At 43.5% G+C, this 13,893-nt stretch overlaps 1 protein-coding gene across 1 annotated transcript; it reads left to right on the forward strand.

The window, feature by feature from the left end:
- Positions 1-11,410: 11,410 nt before the first annotated feature.
- Positions 11,411-13,270, forward strand: SMIM40 (small integral membrane protein 40). Its single transcript, XM_060021332.1, has 2 exons — positions 11,411-11,692; positions 13,139-13,270. The coding sequence occupies exon 1, from the start codon at positions 11,411-11,413 to the stop codon at positions 11,651-11,653; it is 243 nt and encodes an 80-aa protein (XP_059877315.1). The 3' UTR covers positions 11,654-11,692; positions 13,139-13,270.
- Positions 13,271-13,893: the final 623 nt, after the last annotated feature.

Raw genomic sequence — 13,893 nt, forward strand, 5'->3', positions numbered from 1 at the left:
GCAAGGGGCACGGGTTCAATCTCTGGTTGGGGAACTAAGATCCCACATGCCTCACGGCATAGCTAAAAAAAAAAAAAGCTATGGCATTTAGGTTCTACTGGTTACATTTAAAACAGTAATATAAACAGTCTTATTTTTAAATGTTGATATTTATAAGATACTAAAATTTTTACACTGTTTGTAGTTATTTAAATTTACAAGGAAAAAATTAGATATGAAGTAAAAGACATGCAGGAGGTCACATAGTTTTCCAAAATGTTTTTAGGGAACATGCAAGCAAAAAAATTGAAGACTAATGAACCAGTCCTGGTACTATTAGTACACCCAGGCAAGAAGGGACTCTGCCTTGAGCCCACATTTAAGAGGACACCTCATGTCAACACACACAAACAATTTCGAAGGGACATAGGGGTATCTCTGTTACTAAGGATCTGACACTTAATTCTGGCTCAGTGTATTAATTATCTCTTGTTATATAAAATTACCCCCAAACTAGTAGCTCAAAACAACACACATTATTTCATGATTTCTGTCAGTCAGAAACCTGGGAGAAGCTTAGCTGGATCCTCTGCTTCAGGGTCTCGCATGAAGCTGCAATCAGGGTGTTGCCAGTGGTCTCCTCTGAAGGCTCCGTTGGGGAAAGACCTGATTCTAATCTTGCTCCATGGATCGCTGGCAGGATTCAGTTCCTTAAAGGTTGTTGGACTGAAGGTATCAGTCTCTTTTTGGCTATTTCCCAGAGGCCACCCTCAGTTTCTTGCCATGTGGGCCGCTCCAAAGTGGCAGCTTGCTTCTTCAAAGCCAGCAATAGAGTGCCTACAAGACAAAAGTCATGACTTTTAATCTCAGAATTGACATCCTGTCACTCTTTGCCAAATTCTATTCAATAGAAGCAAGTCACTAGGGGACTTCTCTGGTGGCGCAGTGGTTAAGAATCTGCCTGCCAATGCAGGGGACACGGGTTCAAGCCCTGGTCTGGGAAGATCCCACATGCTGTGGAGCAACTAAGCCTGTGCGCCACAACTACTGAGGCTGCACTCTAGAGCCTGCAAACCACAACTAGAGCCTGTGGGCCACAACTACTGAAGCCCACGCGCCTAGATCCCGTGCTCCGCAACACAAGAGAAGCCACCACAGTGAGAAGCTCATGCACCGCAACAAAGAATAGTCCCCGCTCACCGCAACTAGAAAAAGAAGCAAGTCACTAGATTCAGTCCACACTCAAGGGGAGGGGATTACATATGGGCATAACCATCAGAAGGTGGAGATCACTGGGAGCCATTTTAGAAGGCAGCCTACTAGACACAGCATGCCCATAAGTCTAAACATCTGCTGCTATAATTAACACTATTCAAGTTGCAAGGAAATGTGTCTCCTTACCTCTTGTCCTTTATCATTGAAACAAAAGGTGATGGTGACCAAATGCTGTGAAGATTCATAGGTTTTGCTGTTGCTGACCCTGCAGATGGCCACTTGTTTGGGATGCAGGAGAATTTAGCAGTGATAGTGATTAAGTAACAGAAAAGACAAATCAATTAACTTGTCAAACCTTCTCTCAGTCAGTATGAATGTAGTACCTTCTTACATAATGATGTACCCTTTCCCAGTAGGGTCACAGTTGACCACAGTGGCTGAGGAACATGTTCCTGTACTAAACAATTAATATTACTCTTCAATTTGTATACATGCATATGTATGTATAACAAATATGGCACATGAAGTTACACTGGCAACTAAATAGGCATCTAATACTTGAATAGTTTTATTTTTATAAAAATATTTCATAGGATTTAATTAAAATTTCAAAAAGTTAAATTTTCAACTGGCAGCTTTCTTTTTTTAAATTAATTAATTTATTTTATTTTATTTTTGGCTGTGTTGGGTCTTCGCTGCTGCTCGTGGGCTTTCTCTAGTTGCAGCGAGTGGGGGCTACTCTTCCTTGTGGTGCGCAGGCTTCTCATTGCAGTGGCTTCTCTTGTTGTGAGCATGGGCTCTAGGCATGCAGGCTTCAGTAGTTGTGGCACGCGGGCTCAGTAGTTGTGGCTCACGGATTCTAGAGTGCAGCCTCAGTAGTTGTGGCACATGGGCTTAGTTGCTCCGTGGCATGTGGGATCTCCCTGGACCAGGGCTCAAACCTGTGTCCCCTGCATTGGCAGGCAGATTCTTAACCACTGCGCCACCAGGGAAGCCCTCCCTTCAAATGGCAGCTTTCTATAAATAACTTTTAATATTTATTCAGTATAATTTGCAATTTACACTTCAATTTTAATAGATGATTTAAATATTAGAAAAATAACATTTGAAAGCATGATAATAATTTTAATTTTACATTAACTTCATTATATGTCTTCATGAAAATATATTGAAATTATGTAAAGTTTGAAGTCAGTTGCATTTAAGTTTTATTTTATTTTTAATTAACTAATTAATTTTTGGCTGCGTTGGGTCTTCGTTGTTGCGTGTAGGCTTTCTCTAGTTGTGGCGAGCAGGAGCTACTCTTCATTGCAGTGTGCAGGCTTCTCATTATGGTGGCTTCTCTTGTTGCGGAGCAGGGGCTCTAGTTATGTGAGCTTCAGTAGTTGTGGTACGTGGGCTCAGTAGTTGTGGCACGTGGGCTCAGTAGTTGTGGCACATGGGCTTAGTTGCTCCACGGCATGTGGGATCTTCCCTGACCAGGGCTTGAACCCGTGTCCCCTGCATTGGCAGGCGGATTCTTATCCAGTGTGCCACCAGGGAAGTCCTGCATTTAACTTTTAAATTCTTTAGCCCATTACTGTTAATAGAACATAGATTATATGAAAATCTCAGTTATAACAACATAATTAGTGACTTTGCAAAAATGAAGATAAGAAAAATAAATGGTTTGAAATATATATTTATTAACTTGTAAATAATGCATGTCTCTTTTAAATTGAGGTAACATTGGTTTATAACATAAGTTTCATGTGTACAACATTATACTTCTACTTATGTTTACACTATAGTGTGCTCACCACCAAAAATTTTGTTTCCATCCATCACCACAAAGTTGACCACCTTTACCCTCTTCACCCTCCCCTCATCCCTTCACCTCTGGTAGCCACTGCTCTGTTCTCTGTATCTACGTATTTGTTTTTGTTTGGTTTGGTTTGTTCATTTATTTATTCATTTATTTTTTTTTAAATTCCACATATGAGTGAAATCATAAAGTATTTGTCTTTCTCCATCTGACTTATTTCACTTAGTGGAATACCCTCAAGATCCGTCCATATTCTCTCAAATGGCAAGATTTAATCTTTTTTATGGCTGCATAGTATTCCATTTAATATACATACACCACACCTTATTTATCCTTTCATCTGCCAGTGGGCACTTAGGTTGTTTCCATAGAGTAGCTATTGTAAATGATGCTGCAATAAACACAGGGGTGCATATTTCTTTTAATTAGTGTTTTCATATTTTGGGGATAAAACCCAAAAGTGGAATAGCTGGGTCATATGGAAATTCTATTCTTAATTTTTTGAGGAATCTCCATGCTGTTTTCCACAGTGGCTGTAGCAGGTTACATTCCCACCAACAATGTACAAGAGTTCCTTTTCTCCCTCCACATCCTCATCAACACTTGTTATTTCTTGCCTTTTTGATAATAGCCATTCTGACAGGCATGAGATTATATCTTGTGATTTTGATTTGCATTTCCCTAATAATTAGTGATGTAGAACATCTTTTTCATGTGCCTATTGGCCATCAGTGTGTCTTCTTTTGAAAAATGTCTATTTGGCTCCTCTGCCCATGTAAAAAAATCAAGTAGTTTTTGAGTTGTATGAGTTCTTTATATATTTTAGATTTTAAGCCCTTATCAGATATATGATTTGTAAATATCTTCTCCCATTCTGTAGGTTGTCCTTTCATTTTGTTGATGGTTTCCTTTGCTGTGCAGAAGATTTTTAACTTGATATAGTCTCCTTTGTTTATTTTTGCTTTTGTTTCCCTTGCCTGTGGAGACATATCCGGAAAGATATTGCTACAATCGATGTCAAAGAGCATACTGTGTATGTTTTTTTCCAGGAGTTGTATGGTTTCAGGTCTTACCTTCAAGTCTTTAATCCATTTTGAGTTGATTCTTTTTTTTTTTTTTTTTTGCATGTTGGCTGTCCAGTTTTCCGCATCATTTATTGAAGAGACTATTCTTTCTCCAGTAATGCACATCTTTATTTTGTTACTCATCCAGCCATATCTGGTCCACCAAAAGAATACCTAGGTACATGCGATAATAATTAAATGTAGTCATTTTGATATTTTTTCCAGCTGTGTTGCTTTACGCACATTCTTTTGTTGTTATGAAAGTAAACTTGGTAAAGTAAGAGTAAAGAACATACCTAACAGTTTACTAGCTTGATGATTAACTTTAAAAAATTTAGACCTATGATATGTGAGCCTCCATTTTTATTCTTGTCCTGGGGCACCTTCTTTTCTCTCCTCAAATCAACTCCCTCATGCTCAGCTGATGACATTACTTCCTAGTTCACTGAAAACCAGGGACAACAGAAAAGAACTTCTTTTTCCACTTCCCACCTTCTCCTACATTTCTGCCCTTAGACTCTGTCTCCCTCCAGGCATCACAAATGTGTCTATCTAGGGTCACCCCCTCCACTTGTGCACTGAATCCCAGTCCTTCTCAGTCAAGAGCATCACTCCTACAATTGCACTCCCTGGTCCCTGTCCCTGTCTACTTTGTCATTCCTATCAGCATATAAAAATACCAATATATGTCCATTTTAAATATCCTTCCTCTGAGCCCACATTTCTTTCTACATTATGCTGCATTTCTTTCCTTCCCTTTATGGCAAAATTCTTTGAAAGGACTGGCTGTACTCTTGTTGTCTTTCTCATCTACTACTTTGTCTTGAACTCTTTCCATTTCTTCTGTCAAGAGGTTGGTTTATAGACTCACAGACATAGAGAACAGACTTGTGGTTGCCAAGGATGGGGGGATGGGGGAGGGGAGGATTGGCAGTTTGGGATGAGCAGATGCAAACTATTATATGTAGGATGGATAAACAACAAGGTCCTACTGTATAGCACAGGGAACGATATTCAATATCCTGTGATAAACCATAATGGAAAAGAATATGAAAAAGAATATATATATATATGTATAACTGAATCAATTTGCTATACAGCAGAAATTAACACAACTTTGTAAATCAACTATACTTCAATAAAGTAATTTTAAAAAAGAAGTGGGTTATGAGGTCCATACCTCCTCCCCTTAAATCTAAACATGTTTGTAACTGTCTTATAACCAACAGAAGGCAGCAGAAGTCATACTGCATGATTTCTGAGGCTAGCTCAGAAAAGATTATACAGCTTCTGCCTTACTCATTTCAACATGCTCTTGGAGCCATGAGTGCCATGTAAGAATCTTAACTATCTCAAGGTTGCCATGCTGTGAAAAAGCTCATGCTACATGGAGAGGACAAGTGCAGGTGTTCTGGCCAACATCCCCATTAGAGAGCCAGCTGACAGCTAGCATCAACTGCCAGAAATGTGACAGAAGATGCCTCCAGATGATCCCAGCTCTCAGTGGTTAAGTCACCCTCAGCCTTTAAGTCTCCCCAGATAAGGACCCAGACATCACTGAGCAAAGACAAGCCATCCTTATTGTGTCCTTTCTGACACAGTATTCCATGAGTATAATAAAATGGTTGTTTTACACCAAGTTTTGGGGTGGTATGTTAGGTGGCTATAGTAACTGGAACAGTGTGTGTGTGTGTGTGTGTGTGTGTGTGTGTGTGTGTGTGTATGTATGTGTATACATATATACATTCATATATTTCCTAGCTCTATTTGCTGAGAAGGCCTAGGAACGATGGCATCATAGTAGCAATGAAGATATCTGGCACCCAGATCTTGGTTTCCAAATACTACCCTTTGTTAAAAGAAGCCAGAGAGGGCTTCCCTGGTGGCACAGTGGTTAAGAATCCGCCTGCCAATGCAGGGGACACTGGTTTGAGCCCTGATCTGGGAAGATCCCACATGCGTGGAACAACTAAGCCTGTGAGCCACAACTACTGAGTCTGTGCTCTAGAACCCTCGAGCCACAACTACTGAAGCCTAGAGCCTGTGCTGCACAACAAGAGAAGCCACCGTAATGAGAAGCCCACGCACTGCAATGAAGAGTAGCCCCCGCTCACTGCAACTAGAGAAAGCCCACAGACAGCAATGAAGACCCAACGCAGCCATAAATTAAATAAATAAATTTATTAAAAAAAAAAAAAAAGAAGCCAGAGGCTCTTGAAGAAATGGTTGATCCCTGGGCTGAGTCAGGAAAAGTACAAATTGAGCCTGAATTACCTCTTGTACCAGAAAGTAATCAAATAATGTTGTAGACATTGCAAAAGGACACAGGAACCAGCTTGGAGCACTTTCTCATTTGCCAAATTTGGGATAATTTTTTTCAACCTTACTTTCTGTTTAATTCATTTTGCCAAACAAACATAGTGAAAACTTTAATCTGACTAATTGTGCAGAAAATAGAATTTGTAGCAAACATAACAGGATAGACTTAAGTCCCTGGCAAGCTGGATCTCCACGAGATCCCATAGATTGCCTTGTAGATGGCCTCCTGGGAGGGAGGTCCTAGGAGGGAGAGGCACAGATCTGCCAGTCCCTATCAGAAGCACAGGCTGCACGTGGGAAGGAAAAGCACAAAAAGTAGAACTGATGTTACTTGGATCTCTTATCATTACATGTGGAAGAGTTCTGATTACTGGCCAAACTCAAGGTGTCGTCTTCCCAAACCCATAGTCCTTGGGCATCCTGCCTGCATCCGTAGGGGATAAGTTTCAAGTTCAATGGTTCTGAAGCCTCTGCTTCACCAGAACCTGCAACGTAAATTTGGGGGTGGGGGTGAAGGTGGGGAGGGGTAGACAAAGTCATAATTGCTGGTGTCACCGGTGCAGAGTCTGAGATCCCAGACTTCAGGAGCTTGCTTCAGGAGGAAACAAGAGAGGGTGCCAGGTCACCAGCAAGAGCCCAACTGCCCTAAGCCTCAGTACTCTCAACCAGTGCCCCAGGAGTATGAGGGAGTTCAACAGCGGCGGTCTAAGGTCCCCACTAAGCTGCTAGGTGTCTGGGAGTTCCGAAGGCCGAAATGGCACTCGTTCACATCCTGTGCTTTTTGCGGATGACAGCCATAGCCAGCAGCCGATCCCTCTCGAGGAGTTCTTCACAGAGCTTGGCCTCAGTGAGACACAGGTGAGGATGCTGCCCTTCATCTCCTTCATCTTCACCTCCATCAGTGCCAGGATGTCCAGCTGCTCGTCCAGCTTGCAGGAGCTCCTTCTCCGTGGTGCCTGACGACAAGTAGAGTGGTTCGAGCCAGTATCAGGGAAGCCCTCACAGCCCTCCCCGCCCCCCACCAGCTGGGGGCCCTTGGGGCTGTGGCAGCCTCTAGCTCTGATGCTGCAGCTGCTGGGGCTGTGGCCTATGAACTCCACTTGCACCACCAAGCCCATGGGCTTCCCATCTTCTCCCGTGGGAATGGTGGGCGCCAGGTGGCACGGATCCCAGAGTCTGGCGCTGCCCAAATTTGGGATAATTTGTGCATGAAATTAATGATGATAGTAACTAACTACAATTAATTAAATAAAATAGAAATGCATGGGTCCAGGCAATATAAGTAAATATAGTAGTAATGGATTACAAGTTATTGAGTAAAATTGGAATCCATGAGTCCATATGATATAAATAAATAAATGAATAAATGAGGGAGAAAGAAATGTTCTTTTATAGTCGATTGTTGACTGAAAACTGAAGAAGAAATGACGGAGTAAAAAAAAAAAAAAAAATCACCATTTAATAAACATCATTGGGCTTCCCTGGTGGCGCAGTAGTTAAGAATCTGCCTGGCAATGCAAGGGACACGGGTTCGAGCCCTGGCCCGGGAAGATCCCACATGCCGCGGAGCAACTAAGCCCGTGCACCACAACTACTGAGCCTGAGCTCTAGAGCCCACAAGCCACAGCTACTGAGCCCACGTGCCACAACTACTGAAGCCTGCACGCCTAGAGCCCGTGCCCCACAACAAGAGAAGCCACGACAATGAGAAGCCACAACGAAGAGTAGCCCCCGCTCACCGCAACTAGAGAAAGCGTGCGCACAGCAACGAAAGACCCAACGCAGCCAAAAATAAATAAATAAATAAATTTTAAAAATAAAAATAAACATCGTCATGCTTATTCTGATGAGAGTCATAAAGGAATGCTAAGGCAGGTAGGTGGAGATTTGGTGATGTGCCAGATACTTAGGAATTACAAAGGGACAGACTTTAAGGTGGAGAACCTGCCAGACTGGTTTGGCAGCATCAGGAGTGAGATGGTTTTGCCTCCAGCAACTTCTGATGTGATACACAAAGGCCGCATCATTTCTCTCTTGCCCCAACATGTACTTAGGTTGGAGAGATTGTACAGAAATGAAAAGCCTGTACTCTTTAAAACTAATTCATGAAAGAGAAAGACAGAAGAACTGCCCACATTGAAGGAGTCTGCAGATATGTGACTACCAAATGCGATTTGTGATCCTGGACCAAAAAGGACAGAGGCATTAGTGGGACAGCTGATGAACTCTGAATTGTACCTATAATTAGATAGTGGTGTTGACTTCCTGATTAGGATGGTGTATTTGTTTGCTAGGGCTGCCATAACAAAGTACCACAAACGGGGTGGCTTAAACAGTAGAAATTTATTTTCTTACAGTTCTGAAAGCTAGAAGTCAGAAATCAAAGAGTCAGCAGGGTTGGTTCTCTCTGAGGGCTGTGACAGAAGTCTCTTCCATGCCTCTCCCCTAGATTCTGGTGGTTTGCTGGCAATCTTTGGCGTTCCTTGGCTTGTAGACACATCAACCCTATCTCTGCCTTCACATTCACATGACATTCTGGTCTTGACATATGCTGGTCTGGACGTGATGTTCTGGTCTGGACATGTCTGTGTCCAAATTTCCCCTTTTTATAAGGACATCAGTCATATTGGATTAAGGGTCCACCCTACTGCAGTATGACCTCATTTTATTTTAACCAATTACATCTGCAACAACCCTATTGCCAAATAAGGTCATATTCTGAGGTACTGGGAGTTAGGGCTTCACTATCTGAATTTTGAAGGGACACAATTCAACCCATAATAGATGGTTATATTGGGGTTGAGAGAAATAAGCAAATATAACCAAATGTTGACAAATGGGGAATCAGGGTGAAAAGGATACCAGAGTTCCCGATACTGTTCTTAAGTGTTTTCTGTAAGTTTGAAATTACTTCAAAAAATTTTTTAAATTCAATAAAGTGCTGAGTTTATGTATTACACAAGATCTTAGTGCTGAACCTATCATGGGGAAGGAACTATAAGGAGATGATAAAGGTGTTTGGGTGGCCTTATTGCAAACTTGCCTGAGACATAGTGAGGGTATCAGAAATTAATACATTATGTTTACACAGCACTTCATAATTTACAAAAAAAAAATCTTATTTCGTTTGTCCCTCCTGACAACTTTGTGAGGCAAGACTTTTTCAATTTTAAAGAAAAACTGAAGAAAGGTCAGCTGACTGGCCCAAGGTCTCCATCATACAACTGTTAAAGGTAAACTGAGGCATGTTAAAATTTTAAGTTTGAGCAAAAAATGCATTCAAATGGGCCCGCACCAAACCAGAAGTAGTTATGAGCGCTCCTCAGACCTCAGCCAGAGGAAAAACTTAAATGGAGAAAGTGTGGAAACAGAGAAAGGAAATTATTTGATTGGCTATAGCTTAGCCTAGTTGGCTGTGTGTGATTGGTTGTCCTTTAGTGTTTGTTTCGTTTTGATGTTTTGATTTTGTTTTTGTGTTGCCTGTGCCTCCCAGCATGCAGGATCTTAGTTCCCCAAACAGGGATCGAACCTGTGCCCCCTGGAGTGGAAGTGCTGAGTCCTAACCACTGGACTGCCAGGGAATTCCCTCCCTTGGCATCTTGATTACATGACCTTGAGGCATTTACAGGTTTAGATTTTGGCTTGCTTAAGTAGGCCGCCATGACATTAGAGCCACTCAGTCTGATGGCCTCCTTGTTTAATTAACACAACTAATAAATGATTAGTTTGGACCCTGATCCAGTTTTTTTTTGACTTGTAATGACCTCCTGTGGCGGTAGCAAACGATAACACGAGTTGACTCTAAACAAAACTGTGACTTCCCTGGTGGTCCAGTGGGTAAGGCTCCACGCTCCCAATGCAGGGGACACTGTACGATCCCTGGTCGGGAACTAGATCCCACATGTATGCCTCAACGAAGTCAGCATGCCACAACTACAACCCAGCGCAGTCAAAATAAATAAACAAATATTTTAAAAACAACAACAACAAAAAACCTGTGACATCCTTTGTACCATTTTGGGTAAACAAGTTCTTCCCAAGAAAAAAATGTCTTCTTATTAAGATCAAACTGGAGTTTAGGTAAGAGACCTTAGAGGCTCCAGATATGAGGTTCACTATGGACCCTTTCCTCCGCTGTCCACACTCCACCCCCCAACCACCACCTACGGGGCGGGTGTGGGCCGGTCTCCATATGGACTTCGATTTCCCTCACGAACTTTCAGGCCAGTGCCTGGGGAACAGGGTCCAGAAAAGGCCTTCAACCCGTGCCACAATACAGCCTCTCGGATATTTCCCACCAACTCTCAGGCCACGCCCCTCACGCACAAGCTCGCTCTTCCTTATTATTGCCCCAATAGTTAAGTCCCAATCATTCTCCTTCGCACCGCTGGCCAATCATGTTCTTTCTCTTTTTATAAACCTCCGCCCTGGCTCCTGCAGTCCAATGATTGATATAATCTCTTCAAAGTCACGAAGCAAGAGTGCGGGGTTTCAGCGCCGCAACCTCGGGGCCCCACAGACCTGGGGAAGAACTACGAGCCTGCGCGGACTGTAGCCACCGCTGCTCGCTCTCCCCCTTCCCCCCACCTAGGTTAGGCGTGTCCCCCCCCCCCCCCCCAATGTAAAGCTGAAAAGGGCCTTAGGTGCTTGACTAGCATACTAGGTCCACTTGCTCCCTCTGTCTGTAGGGGCCCAAGACCTTGAGCCTTAGGCTTAGAGGCCCAGAATGACTTGGTCAGCTCCAGCTGGCATGTCTCTGTTGGGCCTTCAGCTTCCGAAACACAGAATTATAAAACGGTAAAGCTGGACAGACTTTAGGAATTGTTTAATCCAGACCATTCACATTGCACTGACTGTTCCAAAGGCTCAGAGGCCCTCCTCTCCTTTCTTTCTCTTGGTTGGGGGAATTAGGGTCAAGCTCCGCTGGTGCAGGACTTGCCAACACCACGTCCCTTAATCCTGGCCAGGCTGAGTAAGGGCTTCCATCCCAGCCTCCGTGCTCCAGCCAGCTGTCACATAGTGGGTTAAGATGGCTGAGGAGGAGGGTGATGTGGACGAGGAGGACGTGTTCCTGGCGTTTGCCCGGAGGCCCTCTCCTCCCAGGGGTCCCCTGCGGCAGGCCATGGACAAGGCCTTCTTTATCTTCCTGGTCCTCACCCTGACACTACTGACGCTGGAGGCTGTTTATAAGCTGCTATGGCTGTTACCATGGGCAAAGTTTGGGGACTGGCTCCTGAGAACACCTCAGATGGAGGAGGAGCTGGAACTGTGACCGCCTTTCCTATAAACGTCCTCTTTCCCTGCCACAGAGGTGAGAGGGGAGAAAGGGGGAAATGGGGGCTTTGGAGGGACACTTGGAGAGCTGAGAGCAGCTATCTTAAAATTTCTGCACCTATACTCCGGGAATTAATTTTGAAAAAGTTTATAATCCTCAGGTATTTTTAAGTAAGCACCTAAAACTTTTCATCATACATTAACATTGTTTCAAGGATGTAATTCCTGGCATACAAAAAATATTCACATTTTAAAATAAAACAATTAAATCAATCTTTTGTGTGTCCAGGGGAGTTGAAATATCAGAGTGACTTGATATTCACCACCACTCGTTTAAAAATATAATTGGGAATCCTTCCTTTTCTTCTTCCATCATTCTCTTTTCTCCTAGAACTTCTATTACCATTCTACTTCTCCACAGACAATTTTATCCTTTTATACTTGAAAGTCTTTTATTGACCAATCTATCACTCTTTCCTACATAAACATATATATTAATTGAGATGAAAAATATTTTTCTTTCTTGTGACCGTAAGACTCTAGTTTTTTAGAAAAATTTCTTCTGGGTTACCATTACAATTATTATGTGAGCAGAACTGATTAAGTAGCATAAAGATTGTACACATTTTCATAATTGTTAATATTAAAGGTACATTTTTTTTCTGTTTCAGCTTGCAGGATCTTAGTTCCCTGACCAGGGATCAAACCCCAGCACCCTGCTTGGCAACACAGTGTCCTAACCACTGGACTGCCAGGGAACTACCTAAAAGTACATTTTAAGTGAGATAGACGAGGTGGTGCTCATGGTGCCTTGAAGAAACAGGTTACATGTCTCTTTATTTAAGACAAAGTAAGGGAATTCCCTGGCCGTCCAGTGGTCAAAACAAAAACAAACACAAACAAACAAAACCAAACAACAAAAAACAAGGTAACATCCTGAGATTTCATGATTGAGAACTACAGTATCCTTTTTTTTTTTTTTTTAAGAGGGAGAAAGTCTATTGTAAAAGAGAAAAGGAAGAAGGAGAAGCTCTACTGCAGGAATTTACTGAGGAAAACAAATTTTGGGAAAATTGAGAATCTGGAAATTAAGTCCCTTATATCTCCCAAATCCGAGTACCCTTGGGCAAGTCTTCATGTCCCCCAATTTGAAGACTTAGATGACTGGAGAGAAGTGGTGTGGGATTCTTTAATGGAAGGGAGAGTTTGAGGTTCTGGGACTCTGAGGGCTTGGGGATGTAAGGGTCTGTGGTCCCAGAAAGTGGCAAGATGCTCACCATCTGTGGAATTCGCAAGGATGCAGGAGGTGGGAAACTCAGCAGTCGGAACCGTATTAACATTTCCGGTTTCCCCACAAGCTCACCTTTGGACCCAGCTCTGCCTCCACGAGTCCCTCCAGCTTCCCTAAAGCTGGGTTAGGTGGGGGGGTGGCGGGCGAGGCGGGCGTCAAAGTCGTTTTCTTCTCTCTTCCTTCTTTCATCAGCTCTCTCAGAGGAAGAGGACGAGAGAGACTCGAGGTATTTTACGAGCCTCATTTCGTCTCACAGCCCTCACAGCGGCAATTGGCACAGATTCTTCTCAGAACCCCCTCCCCACATCGCCCGTCCTCAGGCCCTGGAGCCCCTGGACAAAGCACGGCCTCCTGGTCATCAGCGCCTGCGCCTCGGGAATCCCCTCCAGAAAAGGAAGGAGAACCACCCAGGTCCCACCTACTTGGTTGGTCATTAGTTCTGTGGTGGAGCTTGAAAAGCAAACCAACAACAATAGCAGTAATAATAACACATTTGTACAGCGTGTTGTGCTCATTTGTATGCATGTGTTATGACTTCAAGATTGGGAGATGTAGGCAACTGGATGTAGAAATAGCTTCTGGACAGCGACAAGGGAGCGCACAGCCCATAGAAAGGAATGACAGGCGCATTCGATTAAGCCGTGGAAACTGGTACCTGGCAGGTAGGAAAGCAGCGCCAGAAGGCTTGTCAATAGCCCAGTGGATGGAAAAGGTTTTATTTCCCTCTTAAGAGATTCCCGCCCTTCCGTGCACCCTTGTGCAGCCTTGGAGGGCCGATTCCTCAGCTGCCCTGTTCCGTTCCCCCCTCCCCTGCTTGGACAGGTGGCTCAGTCCTCCCGGCACGCAACTCGCCGGCAGCTGGGCCAGGATGCGGGAAGTTTCTGATTGGCGGAGTGGCAGAAGCACCGGGTGAAAAGAGCTCCACTGGCGGCGCGCCCCAATCCGGG

Source organism: Delphinus delphis, chromosome 10 (assembly GCF_949987515.2).
Source record: "Delphinus delphis chromosome 10, mDelDel1.2, whole genome shotgun sequence".
In the NCBI taxonomy this organism is placed as follows: Eukaryota; Metazoa; Chordata; class Mammalia; order Artiodactyla; family Delphinidae; genus Delphinus; species Delphinus delphis.